The 17,569-nt window shown below is 55.2% G+C and overlaps 5 protein-coding genes across 5 annotated transcripts; 4 read left to right on the top strand and 1 right to left on the bottom strand.

The window, feature by feature from the left end:
• Window positions 1–1,131: 1,131 nt before the first annotated feature.
• N657DRAFT_655119 (RdRP-domain-containing protein) lies at window positions 1,132–5,966 on the top strand (the record flags this gene model as incomplete). Its single annotated transcript, XM_062794566.1, has 8 exons — window positions 1,132–1,282; window positions 1,337–2,082; window positions 2,126–3,448; window positions 3,514–3,555; window positions 3,610–4,213; window positions 4,269–4,359; window positions 4,389–4,612; window positions 4,645–5,966. 8 exons carry the CDS (start codon window positions 1,132–1,134, stop codon window positions 5,964–5,966), a joined length of 4,503 nt encoding a protein of 1,500 aa, XP_062648727.1.
• A 346-nt stretch (window positions 5,967–6,312) lies between these two features.
• On the bottom strand, window positions 6,313–7,591 carry N657DRAFT_570668 (uncharacterized protein; the record flags this gene model as incomplete). Its single annotated transcript, XM_062788755.1, has 6 exons — window positions 6,313–6,381; window positions 6,522–6,639; window positions 6,734–6,839; window positions 6,929–6,946; window positions 7,081–7,139; window positions 7,221–7,591. 6 exons carry the CDS (start codon window positions 7,589–7,591, stop codon window positions 6,313–6,315), a joined length of 741 nt encoding a protein of 246 aa, XP_062648726.1.
• A 374-nt stretch (window positions 7,592–7,965) lies between these two features.
• Window positions 7,966–9,202, top strand: N657DRAFT_643729 (uncharacterized protein). The gene has a single exon (XM_062792612.1). The coding sequence runs from the start codon at window positions 8,203–8,205 to the stop codon at window positions 8,866–8,868; it is 666 nt and encodes a 221-aa protein (XP_062648725.1). The 5' UTR covers window positions 7,966–8,202; the 3' UTR covers window positions 8,869–9,202.
• Window positions 9,203–9,652: 450 nt separating this feature from the next.
• On the top strand, window positions 9,653–10,460 carry N657DRAFT_670814 (uncharacterized protein; the record flags this gene model as incomplete). The annotated part of the gene is made up of 2 exons (XM_062795566.1): window positions 9,653–9,791; window positions 9,870–10,460. 2 exons carry the CDS (start codon window positions 9,653–9,655, stop codon window positions 10,247–10,249), a joined length of 519 nt encoding a protein of 172 aa, XP_062648724.1. The 3' UTR covers window positions 10,250–10,460.
• Window positions 10,461–13,131: 2,671 nt separating this feature from the next.
• On the top strand, window positions 13,132–16,461 carry N657DRAFT_570684 (uncharacterized protein; the record flags this gene model as incomplete). Its single annotated transcript, XM_062788758.1, has 2 exons — window positions 13,132–13,574; window positions 13,638–16,461. The coding sequence occupies 2 exons, from the start codon at window positions 13,132–13,134 to the stop codon at window positions 16,459–16,461; spliced, it is 3,267 nt and encodes a 1,088-aa protein (XP_062648723.1).
• Between the last annotated feature and the right edge of the window lie 1,108 nt (window positions 16,462–17,569).

The raw sequence follows: 17,569 nt of genomic DNA, 5'->3' as shown, positions 1-17,569 counted from the left end.
ATCAAGCTTCCCCCCCAAGCAGGGCATATATCTTCCTAACCACGCCGCCTTCCAGTCTCAAGCAAGCCATTGCAACTACAGGACAATCTCTTCCCAAACACCTAACTTTCATAACTTAGTTGAAATGTCACTTCATCCTCCTCCCTTCCGAGCTGCCCTGGCCGATCAGACGAGTTCCCTTTCCCCCCATACACCAGCAAGAGGGAACCTGCAGCCTTCCTTCCGCCACAGGACAAATACAATCCGAACAATTCCTCTGAAGTAATCGTCTTGGGTTTGTTGAATACAAACACCCGAACCTATAACTGCCCTTGCTGAGGTACTGGTAATCTTGGTCAGTCTCAAACAGTGCAACGACTGATGCATTCAAGTTCCAGGTTCCTGGCTATCTTACTTATTAAATGCAGGCACCCGAGGCAAACTGCCATGCTTCTTTGTACCTTCCCTACGTTCCTTTTCCATTCTCTGCAAGCAGCTGCTAACCGATTCATTCATTCCAGGCCAGTCTCTCCCAGTCGCTACCTCTTGAGTACCCGAGTTTCAATCTTGCAAAGAAGACGATCGCCCACTGCTGCGTGCCATCACCGGTTCCAATCTGGTCTCAGGTCCACCAGCAGCCGGCTCATCATTCTTGGAGGCACTAGATGATTGGCGCGGCCTACGAAATACTCTCCTCAGGACGACCGAGAATCACGAGAGGGATCTTCAATTCTTCACCTCAATCTACCACACCTGTTTCACTCTGGCCACCGATATTTTCAACATTTCATTTTGCTGGTTGTTGCCAGATACACGAATACCAGCGTTGGTGGGATGCCGCTCTCTGCTCTTTTCTTGACCTCAAACTCTCAAGACTGTGCTCTCCGGACTACGTTACCGACCAAGTATCAGTCGTCCCGGAACAAGAGGTAACTTGAACCTTACATGCATTTGCGCCCTTCCATCTTTTCATTGTCCGTATCCTGCGGGTCTCATAACCGGCACATCAACTTCTTTTGGCCTGCAATTGGCCTTCCTCACACCTTGATTCATCTTAAATCGTCTTGCGCCGGATAGTTCTAGAGCCGAATTCACAGCTACCCCTACCCGAGTACTCACTGCTTCCGACCTCCCGAGCAGAGTTGGAGAACAATGGCGAACCCTGTGGCTGGGAACTACCAGCAACTTCTGCTGAGTGGTGCAGATAACGGCCGCCTCAAGGTGCAAGAACAGAGAGCAGTGGCCTCATCTGCTCCCCCAAGTCAAGGTCACCCTCGGAAAGACAACGAGCGCACATCCTTTGGTCGCGGACCCCGATTCCCCAGCAGGAGAGACCCTCACAGAGCGAGTGGCGCAGGCTTCGCCTTCACGGCACCGCGCCTACCTCCGACATCACAGCCGGCAGCGATCATCCCTCCTGGATGGAGTACTCGCAAGAGCGCTACGATAGTACTCAAGCCCATACCTGTAGACGCAACTCCTTGGGACATCACACAATGCCTTGAAAGATTCGGCAGGATTGTCTGGGTCGAGCTTGACGATGCCACAAGGGGCGGTCTCCGGTCTGGGAAGATCCGCTTCGAGTCACCGCCGACGGATACGAGCTTCTTTCAACAAGGGCTATGTAGACTCTACCTACGTGGGTCTGTGTCGTGGCCCTTCGTCGAGTTCCCAAAGCAGTCGTTATCGTTTGACGAGGCATTAGTGACAACGCCCCTCGGCAACGTATGCCCTGCTATGCTGGTCTTTGACCCTGAAATACTCACATTTGGTCTCATGACGCAACCCACGACGTTCATGCGCAAGAAAGAAGTTCTCAAACTGGGTCGTGATTTCGAGTTGAAATTCATGGCCGATTTCAGAAGGAGGAAGCTGATGATCCATTTCCCTCTTCTCGTCCACCGCGAGCGTCAGTTGTACCGTTTCGACATCAAGTTCGGCATAATCAGAAGCATTCACCTGACGACCATTCGCGAAGGGCGCTCAGCCCTCATCATTTGCCTTGATGACGCTCCGTTGGTTCGCAAGAAACAAATGGAGGTGGACGGAGATGCCTGGACCAACCGACTTGTCTGGGGAGAAGATGAGCTCTGGAATTGGGCCGTTGAAATCAAGCCCGGCTCTCAGAGCCCCAAGGATGAGCCAGTGTCTCGACGACGAGCCCACCCTGATCGACCTTGGCCGTTGGATGACTTACTGGATCGATCTGGGCGAATCCGGGCAGGAGCAGTGGTGTTCCATTCAAGGACACCTTCGCGATTGGAACATCACGACGAGGGTTGATGCCAACCTCACACAGATTGCTGGCAAGAACCCAGAACTTTGGGACATGCTCGCTGATCCCAGTTTCGGGCTGCGGACTACTGGAGCAAGCTGTTCATGGAACGACGACTTAGCTTTCCTCCTGCCAACACAATACATATCCCTACCGTACGACGTCCGATATCAGCTAGAAGTCTGCATCTCACATGGGATTCTCTCCGAGTACAACATTGGCCGCGAGTTCCTCGACAAGCTGCTTGAGGTCTCGAAGCCTAGCGGCCTCAATGCTAATAGAGCGCGGCTCGTCCTCGAGTACGCTGCGGATCAAGGCAAGCCGATCTATGACCCCATGAAACTGTTCAAGGATCGCGGCGCGTTGACGTATTATCCGACAACAATGCATATACCTGACTACTGCGCCTTGGTCCGTCAAGTCACTATCACTCCCACCAGGATTTACTTCAACACGCCGACCGTTGAGACGACCAACCGTGTCATTCGCCGTTACAAGCACATCGGCGACCACTTCATTCGAGTTCAGTTTATCGATGAGCTACGAGACGGGAGGATCAGAGCCTGCGAAGTTGACAGAGACGACGAGCTCTATACCCGAGTCTACAGAGTCATGATGCAGGGGATCCGTATGGGAACGTGGCATTGGAAGTTCCTTGCCTTTGGCAACTCGCAGATCCGTGAGAACAGCGCATTCTTTTTTTGCGAGACCGAGTCTGTCACTTGCGACTCGATACGACAGTGGATGGCCAAGTTGAGTCACATCTCCTCTGTCGCCAAGTACGCTGCTCGGCTGGGGCAGTGCTTCTCCACCACCCGCCTCTTACACTGCATATCTTCGCCCCGGATTGTCAAGATCGCTGACGTGGAGAAGAACGGCTTCTGCTTCACCGACGGTGTCGGCAAGATCTCCACCTCTCTAGCTGGTCTCATCGCAGAGGACTGGAAGGTTTTCCCACCGCCTTCAGCCTTCCAGTTCCGAATGGGTGGCTGCAAGGGCGTACTGGTGACTTGGCCCCACGCCAAAGGTACTGAAATCCACGTCCGACCGTCTCAGGAGAAGTTCTCTGCCGAGTACAACGGCTTGGAGATCATCAGGTGTTCGCGATTCTCGTGCGCTACCTTGAATCGACAGACTATCCTTATCCTATCTTGTTTGGGTGTCCCCGCTGAAATCTTCACCGACATGATGCGGGTGCAGATTTCCAATTACGATGCCGCCCTTACTGACAAGGACAAGGCCGTCGAGCTTCTCAGCAGCTATTCGATGAGAACATGACCACGATTGCCATCGCCACTATGGTCCTCAATGGCTTTATGCACACGCGTGAGCCCTTAGTTCGGACCCTGCTTTAGCTTTGGAGGTCTTGGTCGATCAAAGCCCTCAAGGAAAAAGCGAGGCTTCTTGTGAATCAGGGCGCTTTTGTCCTCGGCTGTGTTGCCGAGACTGGTACTTTGCGAGGTCATTCCAAGGCGACCGAAGGACATATGAAGATCTCGCGGGACCAGCTGCCTCAAATATTCCTGCAGGTCCCTGATCCGAAGGATCGAAGTGTCTACAGGGTTATCACCGGCCTCTGCGTTGTTGGACGGAATCCTTCGCTTCATCCCGGGGACATCCGCGTGGTCGAGGCTGTGGACGTTCCCAGGCTGCGGCACCTTCGGGACGTCGTGGTCTTTCCCTTAAAGGGCGACAGGGACATACCAAGCATGTGCTCAGGCGGCGACCTGGACGGTGATGACTTCGTCATTTGGGACCCAAAGCTTCTCCCGGCCGAATGGAATCATCAACCAATGAACTATAGCGCCCCAAAGCCGTTGACCGAATCAAGAGCATCGACGGCCAAGAGCTTAGCATCCTTCTTCGTTCTGTTTATGAAGAACGACAGGTTGCCCCTGATAGCACATGCCCATCTTGCCACAGCGGACTACGAGGTTGAGGGCGCGAAGCACAGAAGATGTGAGCTACTACTTCACCCAGAACTGGACAGAAACTCACGATTAACCCTGGCCAGGTCTTCAACTCGCCGAACTGCACTCAACCGCGGTGGATTACGTCAAAACAGGTGTCGCTGCTCAGTGGAACAAGAAGTTGGATCCGCGCAAGTATCCCATTTCATGGAGAAGCCCAAAAGCAATTCCTACCGCTCCACCGGCATACTTGGAAAGCTCTACGACATGGCCGACAAGACGGTGTTTGACAACCGCGAAAACTACACGTTGCCATTTGACGACTGCATCCTCAAGCGATACCAGCCGGATCAGACGATGCTAAAGGAGGCAAGAAAGCTGAAGACGCAATACGACATCGCCATACGCAGGGTCATGGGCAGCTCGAAATCCGGACCGAGTTTGAAGTGTGGACGACGTTTGTCATGTCCAAGTCCCGAGTCGGAACCGACTACAAGGTCCAGGAAAAGGTTGGGCGCGAGGCAGCCGGCTTGAGGAAGCAGTTCCGTGACCTGTGTCTGAAGGTTGCGGAGGAGCAGAACTTTGAAAGGCTGAAGTTCCTCGCTGCCATGTACAGAGTCACCTGGGAGGAGACTCGGATCGCACTTTACGAGGCCCGTCAGCGGCACATACTTCCTGACGAGAAGGTGGGCAAGAGCCGTGTGACAGGGCGTTCGATGCCTTTGATCAGCTTTCCCTGGCTGTTTCCCGATGACCTTGGCCGCATTGCCCTTGGGGCCGAGAAGCTGTCTAGCGTTTCGGAGTTTGCAATTGGAACTGATCCACAGTCGGAGAAGCCCAGAGCTCAAGTAGGCAAAGGACCGGCGCGGTTGGAGACGGAACTCGATTTGGTGAGGATGGATTACACCAGAACCGGCGACGGCCAGTCCATTCATCGTGGCGAGATTCTGCACCTATTCCGCCACGACGATGAGGTTGAAGGGAAAGAAGGCTTCTATTACAACGACGATTTTACCGCGAGCTTTGATTCTCCTGGGGATTCCGACGCCCCGCTTGAGACCGAGAGATCCACCTCCAAGAACGACGCCACGGGCAACTTTCCGCTTCTGTTGGACCTGGGCACAGGATTGGATGAGGCCATCTCATCTGACTCAGATGCCATGCCACCTACCAGAGAGCCTGCCTTGAGAAACCAGGCGGTTCCGTCGGGCCTGACAACTCTTGACCTCCTTTCGTCGGATACAGATGGAACCAATGCCTCTCCTTGTCTAACTCCGACAAAGGTTTCTCTTGCCCAACAGCACGGCTCCACCTCAGAAGCCGCTCAACTCAATGGCGCTGCGAAGCAATCAGCCGCCGCTCAGCAAGAGATTGTTGGCCTGCCGGATGGAGCCGAATCTGTGGCATCGAACACCAACGCGAGTTGGGAGCGAGTCACGACGCCAGGATTAGAAGCATTCTCGGCAGAGCTTGCGCCGGTGGAGTACATCACCTTGCCGGCTCGGAGTGTGGGTTCTTGGGGATTGAAACTCGGTGCGAGGCTCGGTGCGGCTGAGCTGTGGGACCACATGACTGGCGTCGGGTCGAGTGCCTCCGCTGGGGAGAGTCAGAGGCAGAATCTGGGTCAGAGTCAATACCAGAGCCAGGATCAGTCCCAGGCCGGTCCGGCGGCACCGCCCAGCGATCTGTTTGCTCCCGAGAGCGAAGATTCGGCTGAATCGGAGGGCGAGATTGAGTATCGGGAGGAGGTCATCGCGGTGGAGGGTGAGACGGCGATGGAGCGGGCTGCGCGGTTTAGTTAAGCGCTCAGATGGGAGCGACGTGGGATGTTGAGTTGATGTAAAAGGACAGATGAGACTGAGCTGTTGGTTGCTGTATTCAAAGGGAGCAAAAAATGGCGTAGGTTTGGGTAAAGCGGATGGTTTGCCGGGAAAGGGAAACGGCGTTTGAGGGTGACGGGGGAGGATTTCTGCGTTTTATCCCGTTTCGATATAGGAAAGAGGTTTTCGTGGGGAATGACGTATGCTTGGGGAGTAGACGTCCCAAGCAGCTGGCGTAGCAGCACTGCCAGTTCGCCAGATAGTATGGGAGTCGATATGAGTTCGTCCCTCTGAGTCAATGCCTCCGACACGCCTCCTTGTCGACGTGTCACCTCCTGATGCACAGATCGGTCCTAATAACCCATTTTTCACCCGCCGTCACTTCCCTACCCTCGTGCTGCCCAATGACAAAAGCACAGTCGTCAGTCACATGACGCTGCAAAGATCGAGAACGTCACGGCGGACGTCATGTCCTGGCCAAAGCGGGCGCCCCAAGGCCCTCTAATAAGGACGTGCTGAGTGAAGGACGGGACTCACCAGCATGCAGTCATGGCCATGCTTGTGCAGCAGCAACATGCCCGTCTCGAGGCTCACGGCGACCTCGTCCTTGGGGGAGCGCCGGTCGAAGGGGTAGAAGACTGTTTCGCCGCCGATGCTGGGCCGAACATGTCAGCTGTGGTGGTATGGACGTGAAGCATTTCCATGCTCCTCAATGACGAGGATAAGATGCTCATGAGAAGGCCACATACCAGCCGTCGGCCGACGAAGTAAGGTAGAGAAGCAGTGTCCAGGTGGTTCTGGCCGGGAGTTGGGCGCCGGTCTCTGTCTTGACGGTCACGTTGTTGGAGTCGTCGTCTGGTTGGCGAGGGTTAGGAAAGGGATCAGACGCTGAGAGAGATAGGGGCCATGGATAGGCATGGTTTGCTACCCCTGGATTAGCTTACAGTGCGCGTCAAAGAACTCTGTCCAGCAACGTCAGCATTTTATGCCTATGAAGAGTGGCTCGGGCGTGGTTCGGGAGCAGAGGACGCTGCTTTGAGACCAAGACGACTCCCGTAACTCCCGAGACAATCTGGAAAGTGCGGATTCGACGTACGGCCAGCGCGGTAGCGGTAGATGCGGATGTTTGCGTTCAGCCCGACCACCTCGCCGCCCCTGCGTATCTTCCCGTCAGCACCCACAAGGCCAGCCAAGCGGAGCAGCTTCAAGGGAAGGCAAGTGAAACACCACACACACCACAGGTGAGCAACATCTTTGCCCGTAACAGCCTCTTTGAGCCCCGTCTCGGTCCACAGCCGGTGGGCGAACGAGGCGTCGTCGATCTGAAACCGGTCATTGACCCTCATGGCCTCGCCGCGCTTGGGCTTGCCCGGGGTCGTGGCGAGTGGCAGGTCTCGGAGGAAGGAGACGTAATCCCTGCATAGCGAGCGCGGGAAGAAGGATCGCAAGACGACTACCTTGTCCGGAACCACGGGTTCGAGTGCGAGCTCCACGACGGGCAGAGAGGGCTTGAATGGCGGCCACGAGGGCGGTGTTGCTTTGTTGGTTGAAGGAGTGGCTGATGAGGGAGGGGGGGCGGGCGCCTTGGAGCGCTTATCTTTGGCCATGACTGAGACTTGGATGTGAGAAATGGTGTGTCTAGGTACGATGGTGGGCACACGAAGGAATAGAAGTGGCACACCTGAGTCTGGACTTCTGGTACATAGCTTTGTTAGCCCCTATAATGCTTTCTCCGACAGTATTAAACAATACCAGATACCGTACAGGTGGGGTGATTCTCTCCTCTCACTTGCAAATGGAGCGATCGCAAAGCGCCTTCTGCATCGCCGGAGAATTATCCCGAATCTTTTGAAGTTGGCCAGCCCCGCTGGGGAAGTACCGTACCATCTGAGGTGGAGAAATAGACCCACCTCATCATGTCCCGCCAAGCCACTACTTTAGCTCAACCCCATAGAGTCGCGCCAAGCAATCAACCCTAAATGGCTTGGTAAAGCTTTCGTGAGCCTCATCCTTCTCGAACAATCAACCTCACCTTGCAATCAAGGTGTGAAACACTCACATCCACTAAGGAGTCTCTGGTCGCGGATGGGCCAGCCCTGCATATTGGGAGTGCTTGGTCCTCCGAAGGTCATGGGAAAGTGACAACAACACACACAACACAACAACACAAACTCAACACAAGACCCTCATACCGTTGCTGTATCGCCCACCGTCGACCATGGTCGTCCTTTCATGGTTGTTCGGCTATCCCACGCCAGCGAACGGCGGACTCAACAAACCTCCATCAACAACGGCCGCAACATCAGCGCCAGTCACACCTCCAGCGGCGCTACCTCCACGAGCGCCATCACCCGCCCCTCAACCACAAGAACGCCCAACCTCAACACGTCCCGACCTCACCAGCCATTTTCTCTCACAACGCTCCATGCGCCAACTAGGCCTCTTCCTCGGCGGCGCCGGCTTCTTCTACTGGTCGCTGAGACTGTCACGGCGGGCCATCACGCGCCACCAGCTCGCCGCCCAGCTCAAGTTCTACCAGCCCAGCCACCAGTTTGCCGCCTGGAGCCGCTCCTCCTCCTCGTCGTCGTCGGCGGCACAGCAAGCGCTGCCCAAGCGCGACCCGCTGGTCGCCATCGAGGCGCTCAATCTAGCCACGCTCAACACCCTCACCTTTGCCATGGCGGCCGTCGGCGGGGTGGCCTGGGCGTTTGACATCTCGTCGGTGGAGGAGCTGAGGCGCATCACGAGGCGGTCGATTGTGGAGGCTGGCGGGGAGGTGGATGAGGAGGCGGAGAGAGAGGTGGTTGAGTGGGTTGCCAAGACGTTTGGGATTGAAAAGAAGAAAGGGGGAGAGGAAGGGGAAGGGGAGAAAAAGGGCCCATGATGACTGTGTAGGAGCAAGGAATTTGAGTGCGGGTGTGAGACATGGATGCTCCTGCGTGCTCCTGGAAGATGGATAGCTGGGATTTTTTTATGACGACGTAGCACTTGTCTAGAGGCGGACTAGGAATGCGTTCGGAATGTGTGGGATGTTGGTGGTTCAGTGTAGTACATGAACCGGTCATGTGTGAATTTGTAAACAACAATTTGACATCTCCCATCTCCAGGGCAACTACTGACCAAGGACGTTGGCTACAAACATACATACGGCTACTAACGGTATACTAGACAAGAAAGACTGTAGATTACGGAAGAGACTATAGATCAGCTCTAAGCACGGTTGTGACGCGGTGGCCCTAAGGAGCTTTGGTGGCGCTCGAACATGAGCCGTGCGAGGGTGTCACTTCAGCTCAGTGAAAATTTGTCATTTTTTGAAGACTCAAAATGACTCTGGTTCTGTCTGTTCACGTTCACGTTCCGTTCAGATTCTTTTATCTCTCGAACAGATTCCAAGTAGAAATGGACATCGCTCAGCGATCCGAGGCCTTCCTCGGTCTACTTATAATGAAGCGTCGCTGCCTCCGAGGTTCGCTCCTTTGCTGGCGCTGGCACACCTGTTGTTTCTGACTTCGACCATACCGAGCGAGTAGTGGTATTTCAGCGGCGCCGAAGCTCCCACCTATTCTACACCTCCTATGTGTTATCCATCGTACGAACAGCCCGTCTCAGCCATGCGATTTCTTCGCTCCACGGTCGCGGACTTGCTCTGGGGCACAGCCGTCGCAGACATGTTCTCGCGCATGTCTCTCAAAGATACGTCCGCTCCCCATGGCGCCTGCGCAATGCCGTCGCCAGAGGACATCGAAGCCGCCCTTTACGCGCGGGGCTACGCCATCGTCTTTGAGTGGACCGAACCGCCCAATGCGTGTGAGGCCCCCTTCCCCCACCCTTCCGATCTCTAGAGAAGTCCGCGGCGGCCAAGCTAACTCATGCTCTAACGTCCAGACTGCCCGCCTCACAGCCACGCGGATTGCTTTCTGTACGTCATCCTCGAGGGCGAGATCACGGTCTGCTACCACGCCGACTACGGGACGGGCTACAGCCCAAACGTGGTGCTCACGTACCGACAACTAGACTGCGTCATGATCGAGAGCGATCAGCTCCATGAAGTCTGGATTGGGGACCAAGGGTGCAAGTTTGTCGTTGGGAAAGCGGCCTGGAAGACAGCGGCGCCGGCCTCCCTGCTTCGGCCGCCCCATCTTCCTCCATCCTCGCCAGTGGTGCCGCTTCCGCACCGTGACCCGCCGGCTGAATCCCTTGTCGTGGGACGCGACCGTGGCGATCAACAACGTGGTTGGGACTCTCGCACGGGACGTGGAGGATAATTGTTGGGTCCGTTCCACCCCGGTATGCACCACCACCCACGAAATCAAGAAAGACTTTCCCAATTACATGATGCAGGAATCGAGAGACCGTTTCCCGACAGCTATATCCCGAGTCAACAACGTGCGTCGGGATCTAGATGTCCTGGCATGGGTCAGGGCTGTGTTGGAGTTGGGGGTTATTGTCAATATGTCACTACCGGTGAATTCAAGTATGGATATATTGGACAGCTTCAGTCAGCAGCAATCAATGCGACCTGCGTCTCCGTATACAGCACAGTTGCCAAGGGACCAATCCCGACATCCTCGTTTATGAGATAAGTTGTCTTAGTTCTGAGTAACCAGTTGGTTCATTCTATCAAGTAGATGGGTTCAGGGGCATCGTGATGCAAGATTTTGATGTTTTCAAGTTGTCCAAGGATTAAGCTCTGTAAGAGCTGGAAGAATTGCCGGCAACTGGGGCTTAATCAAGAGTTTTTGGGTCAATTTAACTCTGGGCCTTGTTCAAGAATATCGTACAAAATCAGCAAGTAGGCTCCCAAGTCGGCATTCTCGGGATCGTCTCCGTCGCTCCCAGCCTTCTCCTTTCGGTCCACAGACGTTTCTTAATCACGCAGCTATGGACGTCTACAAGGAGTGTCCGTATGGGCTATATGAAGTCAAGTATAAGTGAGCCTCAATGTTCTGTTCAAGCGGATCAGGCGTGTAAGTCTGGACCCTCCCGCTTTCGGCAGGCCAAACTGCCACCTGATCTCGGCCGTCTCATGGCATTTTTGCCGCCTTGGTTGTGGTTTTGCAATTTATGCAGCCGCGTCTCGTGGCGCCAATCACGCAACGCCTCTTCGGGATATATCAAGTCTGATATCTCAGGAGTCGAACAAGGAGATGACAAAGGACCTTGGTTGCGATAGATGGCGCGAGATTTGGCTGCAGTTCCCCGACCTCCTTTTAAGGGATATGGGATGATGTCAGAATGTACACCACCCGCCCCGTCTGTACTCCCTAGACGATGAGTAACCGACTTGGTTTGCCCAGCGTCTAACCCTGACATGTATTATGGAAGCTCATGGGTGTCTAGGGTTGTTGGACGGTAAATGTTGATCTGTGGGGTTGTTTTGCTCCGGTTGGATTCTTGTGGAACTCGAGAAGTTGGTTGAACTGGAAATCGAAAGCAGAGAGGTCATGAAACATCAAAGCGCGTCCGGATGCGCGCGGCCGAATGGTACATCCAGTTATTTCCTTCTGGTACCCCATTGTTTAAATCCACCTCGATCGACAGTGAGTACCTGTCAGAACTGGACCCGAAACGTGCTGTTTTCGTCGTGTGTCACGTCCGGAGCCTGATGTCGTCTCCACATGTCGAGTGCCGGCCCTGGTGGGGTTCTCGGTTTCAAAGGCCCCGCAGATACACTGCCGAGACTGCTTCGTGGGCGGTTTCTGGTTCAGTATTGGAGCGTGCCCGGCCTGATATTTGCAGGTTGTTTTTACCTTGAGTTGCAGAGATGACGTCCTCTTGTTCCGACCGATCCCACGCACGAATACATGCATGCCGACCGGGAGTCCCTACAAGTTGCTGAAAAATCCCGTTTGCGGGATTGCTTGGCCGAGAGGTGTCCGGATTGCTGCGATGTGGCCGTTGCTGCCATGACAACCTGACTCCGAGATATAATAGCACGCAACAACTTCCCGATTGCACTGGTTGTCAATGAGTGTGAAAAGGAGCTCCTTGCACGCCCCGTTGCAGCCGTTCAAGCTTGCGCCTTCGGAAATACTCATATTGATCTTTAATGGTGGCATGGTGCGGAATGGTTTGGGGTACGGAGTAGTGTACTGGGCAGTCCGGGGCAACTGGCTATCGGAGCTTTAAATGAGACACGGCCCAAGGCAGCTGTGCCGCCCGGAAAGAATCAGCATCTGAGACAGCTTACGGCGTGTATTTTGTCATGCAGTGATGAGCAGGCGTACAGATACTTCGACTTGTTGTAGCTTCCACGTCTCCCCGACGAAGGCGCGGCACCTATGCAGCACGAAAAGCTGAACGCCATTTTTGTTGGCCTTGGTTCCCAAGTTTCCCAGCAGGGTTCCAAGCTATCAGCCGTCACAGGCGGAACCACTCTTGTCCCAATGCGAGGGTCGACAGTAAGGTAGTTACACCTTGGAGAGTGCTCATAAAACCACCGACTCCGTACGATGTAAATCAACTGAGCTAAACCCCGCAGTTGGAAGGAAAAGGGTTGATGACCGGATTGTTTGACAACGCCTAGGCAAGATGATTCCAAAATGCGATTGTTGAATGACGCTGAGAACCTCCACTCGTTAACTTGAAGCTGCCAGCGCCTTTCCGGACCTGTCTTAGCGGACATCAGCCCCCTGCAAGCCCCACCAAGAAGCTCCCCTGCTTGCTTGGAGTGCCCCTGCCGGTTGGGCCCGGTGGAATGCACTTTATGTAACATTCCAAGACTGGGAATTCCAAGTTCGTTGTTTCCGGGCGGTACTCCTCCTGATGACTGCCCTGCGGATTGGCCTCTCAGCTCTTCTCCCAAATCTCCAGGAGTTGTCAGTTCGCAGGAATCTCATGGCTTGGCCTGGCTCGGTGAAACGGCGAGAAACAGCATTCAGGCCCAAGCAGACAGGTCTTTCTCTTGGAGTTTTCTCAATGGGACCTTGTGGATTTGACCGCGGTCCCGGCCCCTGTCCATCGTCATTACCGCTCCGCTGCTTTGCTATCGCCAATTTCTCCTCTTGACTTTATTGCTCTCTTCGGCGGCAAACCCCCTCATGAAGCACCGTGCTGCCCGTCGCTAGCCACGCGTGGGATTCCCCGGCTTGCGGCATGGACCCAGCAATAACCGTATAGCAAAACACCCTACCGAACCGCGCCAAACATGGGCAACGCCCAGTCGGCTGACACGTCCGGGAGAACATCCCAGAGGCTGTCAAAGCCGAACACGGGCAATCATGCGACAGCCGGCCTGTTAAGCCCGGGCTTCTCCTCAAATAGCTCGCGGCGCCTCTCCAACGCCCCATTGCCTAATCCTCCACCCTTGTTGACAGTTGCTTCGGGCCCCACGACCTCGTCTGCCGTTGGAGTGTCTGGTGGCCGCGGCCGACGAGTCGACAGCGTCACCTCGCTCCACTCGGTCCCGGGCTCGCAAAGAGAGTCGAAAAGAAGGAGCTTGTTTCGCTCGAGGTCATCCAGACGTGGTGAACCTGATCACCAGAGCCAGGGCAGCGGCCAAGCTTCGCGCATGATGGACACGATGGCCGAGGACAGTGGTGTGATGTATGAGTCCGCAGTTGCGTGTCATGGGCTATCAGGTTCTGAAAGGTAGGCCGTGGATCTTCACCGAGGACCCTAGCTCGTCTGTTGCTGACTGTGCTGGGTGTACAGTCGACTCTTTGAGTCCAGATCTCGTCGCACCTCGTGGAACTACAACCTCACCTCGTACGAGGCAAAGCGCTTGCTGAATCTAAACGAGTCACCGCAGCTCGAGCACGCAGCGACCATGTCCGAGAATAGAACCACTGCCATCACAGAGACCACGTGGAGGACAAACCCGGCGCAGCCGCCCAGTGCTCCCATCACCCGTGCGAGCTCTGATGTCTCGCTGTACATGCCTGTTCGGCGACGGTCCATCATACAAACCCCCGGCGTCGCTACCCGGTCGAGTTCGACTCGCGAGCTTCCGCCATTGCCTCAGCCGAGTTTCCGTCTGAGCCATCCGCCGACACCGAGTTTGTCCCGGCAACAGTCAGTCGAATCGTACAGGAGCGGTGTCATGTCAATGCCAGCCCGTGTGCTGGACCTAGAATCCGCGGAACGAGTGATGACGCCCTGCGAAGACAAATACCTTTCGACTGGTGCTTTCAAGCTCGGATCGCTGCGCATCACCAACGGCTCACCCTGTCTACTGACTCCTGAGTTCGAGAGGACTCGTGGGAACGAGTGCGTAAACCCAGACCTTGCTACTGCGCGACACGACTACTTCTCAAACGCACAGGTCCCCGAGACCTGTATCACGACTGTTCCTATTACTCGAAGCCCTGTACAGGCGCCCGAACCACTTCGAGGCGTCTGCCCACGCCTCCCACCATCATCAAGTGAAATTCAGCCCACAAGTCCAATGCTACAAACGACCTCCAAGGCTACCGCAGTGGAAGATCAGCTGTTTGATGATGAGGCACACCCGGAGTACTCTCTGATGGAGGTCTTGGACATTCGCTTAGACCCGAACGCGAAGCCACTTGCGAAAATCGGACGTGACAGGGGAGCCAGCGTCACCAGGACGGATAGCGGTTTTGCATCCACAGCGAGCCCATCCACTGAGGCTTCTCACAAGCCACTGGCCAAAGCTGATTCCGGATATAGCTCGAATGTGTCCCTACGCTCATTCCACGCCAAGTCCCATGTTGTCGACAATCAGCTCGCGGCCTCCTCGGAGGGTCAGCTAACCCACTCACCGAGCTCCAGGGATGCGCCAGTTGCCTCTGAAGGGGAGAGAGTCTCGAGTCAGATTGCAGTATGGACTCCGTCAGCGTCTGAGAAGGACTCCCCACCACCACCGGTGCCACCAAAAGATTCTGCTCGACAGTCTTTGGACTCCCAATCGAACCTGAACGGGAATGCGCGGAATATTATGCCCCCTTTGCTAGACGATGGCAAAACAAACACGGCCAGGCGAACAATGCACCAGTTCAAGCCCCTTGTCACCCTTCCGTCTGGACACAGACGGACAGCGCAGCCCGAGTCGGAGGTGCACAGCCCAGTGAGCGTTCGATCATCGAGATCTGATCATTCAGGATCCGCATCAAGCACCAGCTGGGTTCCACAAAAGCCTGGCAGGCTGCAGCGGCTCTTAAGCGGAGTTCGCCGCCCAGCCCCTGAGCCTCTCATGGTCCCAACGGCGCATGCTGTTGAACGGGATAGTGTTCCCCCTGTCTCCCCAGAGGCCGAGCACAAACTTGCTGTGCATGCTGCTGGCCGGTTTCCCTCAACGGCAAGGAGATTGGCATTGAAATCGCGGTCTAGTTTGGATACGCTGAAGACGATATTCAGCGTGGGAAGTATTGAGGCCAGCCTCGAGGCGGTGAACTCCATGCAGACGGCGCCCACCGTTCCAGACGCTGAGGGCAAAGAACGTAGTTTGAAACAGACTCTACACTCTGTTCCAGCATCCATAGCGAACGCTGCTGCACATGTCATCCCGAAGAAGACGATAATCCGGAAACCGATGCCACTCCGCCAGGAATTCAGCAACAGCCATGAACATGGTAGAAGGACAATGATTCTCACACTTGTCGGGGAGAGAGGATTAACACCGCGGCGGTGTGCGTCAGAACATCACTTGACTCACTCAACGGCCGATCTTCCCTCTCCGGTCCTCCCCAGTCCGGTCGCCAAGGCACTTTCTGCTGACAGCGACAAGAGGAGCTCTGAAACTGCCAGCACACTCCGAAGGCCACTGTCACTTCGTGTTCCACCGCCGCTGCGGCCACAGTCCTCGACTACTCTCAGTCGCAGAGCCAGCCGCCAGAGTATCCAGAGCTACCCAGCTATGCAATCACTTGGAAGCGGAACCAGCATGGACAGTATTTGCAGCTACTCCTCAGGGCAACCGGGCGCAGGAGGCGCCACCGTGGGCTCAAGGTCGAACAGCGGAAGTTTCATGGACCCGCGGCGACTTCAGTCATTCCGGCAATATCAGAGCCCTCACTCTTCACCGTACAATTTCCCCGACTGGGAAGTGCAAACCGACAACGGCATGATCCGCCAGCATTCGCACGCATTTCCAGTCCGCGACGGTCGGCGCAACTCGATCTCCTCGGTCCAGAGCGAAGGGGTTTACCATTCAGCCAGTACCCAGACATGGCCACAGCGGTCCCTGCGGCACCGGGCGAGTTATGACGGCTACAGCTACCACCAGCGATTTCCCCAGTACGAGTATCCCCCGTCCATGTCCAGCGGTTACACCGCTCCAGTCAAGCCTGCACATGATCCGCGCAGCAGGGAGCAGCTCAGCGCCGCGGCTGCCTGGAACTGGAGCCAGACCGATGCGGCCGCAGGGCAGTGGTACCAGGGCGGCCAACACCCGGCGTACGTCCACCGCGGCCACTACCGGCACCGCAGCATGAGCGGGCAGGGTTCGAACCCGCCGTACCGCGTGCTGCACAGCTACAACTCGCCTGCGTACCGGAACGCGCCCATCTGGGGTTGAACCCGTCCGCAGGCTCTTTCACCGGTGTTCTCTCTGGCATCTATTCTTTGCATCATAAGATCCACATCAACGTGTCCAATCGCTTCAGCCTCATCTGACGGTTCACATCGCGATTCCCTTCTTTTTTTCTTCTTCTTTTCTTTTAGGGCAGCAATCTCGCCATGCAGATTATCTTGGTCAAGTCCACGGCCTCGAATCCTGCGATTTGGACTACCTCGAAGCAATCATTTCTCTTTTTCATTTATTTATTTCACCTCAGCGCGGCCGGCAGTTTAACATCGTGTGGACTAAAGAACCTGTCCGCTTTGGGGGCCAACACGGGTTCCTCTTTTCATTATCAGATCACGTTGCGCGGAACAGGTCAGGAGGCGAACTTCTAACAATTCATCTTACTATACCCGGGGGTTGGGTTGGGAGACCGTGTGCTTGAGGGTCATTGGGTTGGGTTTTGGGTTGTGTCTCATAGAATGGAAAACATCAAAATGAAATGGATTGGATATTTTGTGAGCAGACGAGAGTTAAATCATGGGTGGTTGTACGTTGTGTTCCGGAAAGACCAGCCGCCATTACCGGTTTGCGTACGGTACGTTGGATGAATGCCGCGGTGACATCTAGCGACGCAAGAGGGGGACGACTGATCTTGCGCCAGAGGTAATGTATGTAGTTCTATCTGATATTACGTCGTGATTTCATAATGCCCGTTGTCACGTTTCTTCTGACATCCTGGGCTGTTGCTGACATTATCGATGATGGGCGGGGGCTACGGTAGGGGCGTGCCTCAGATACATGCAGATTTCCGGTGGTTTATACCGTGGGCTAAGTTCAAGGGACGGTCGCAAGACCGTCGGCCCTTCCTGTGGTTGAACATCGAATGGGGTTTCCTCTCTCTCTCTCTCTCTCTCTCTCTCTTTCTGTTTTGTGCGTTTGCCTAAACCCAAAGAAAAAAAAAATCATAGCCTAGGCTACGATATTCCGCAAGCCGTGTGGATGTTCGAGAGAACATGGCGCTGGAAACATGAGAACACTGCGGATAGTGAGTGGCTTGGGATTCCCGACACGGAATGGGAAGCGGAGCGGACGAGGCCGGCGGTGTGGCTGTGACCCGGGA

The sequence above is a fragment of the Parathielavia appendiculata genome (assembly GCF_033297405.1).
Source record: "Parathielavia appendiculata strain CBS 731.68 unplaced genomic scaffold N657scaffold_4, whole genome shotgun sequence".
Lineage (NCBI taxonomy): Eukaryota > Fungi > Ascomycota > Sordariomycetes > Sordariales > Chaetomiaceae > Parathielavia > Parathielavia appendiculata.
The sequence above is the reverse complement of the archived record's forward strand: the minus strand, read 5'-3'. Positions and strand labels throughout refer to the sequence as shown.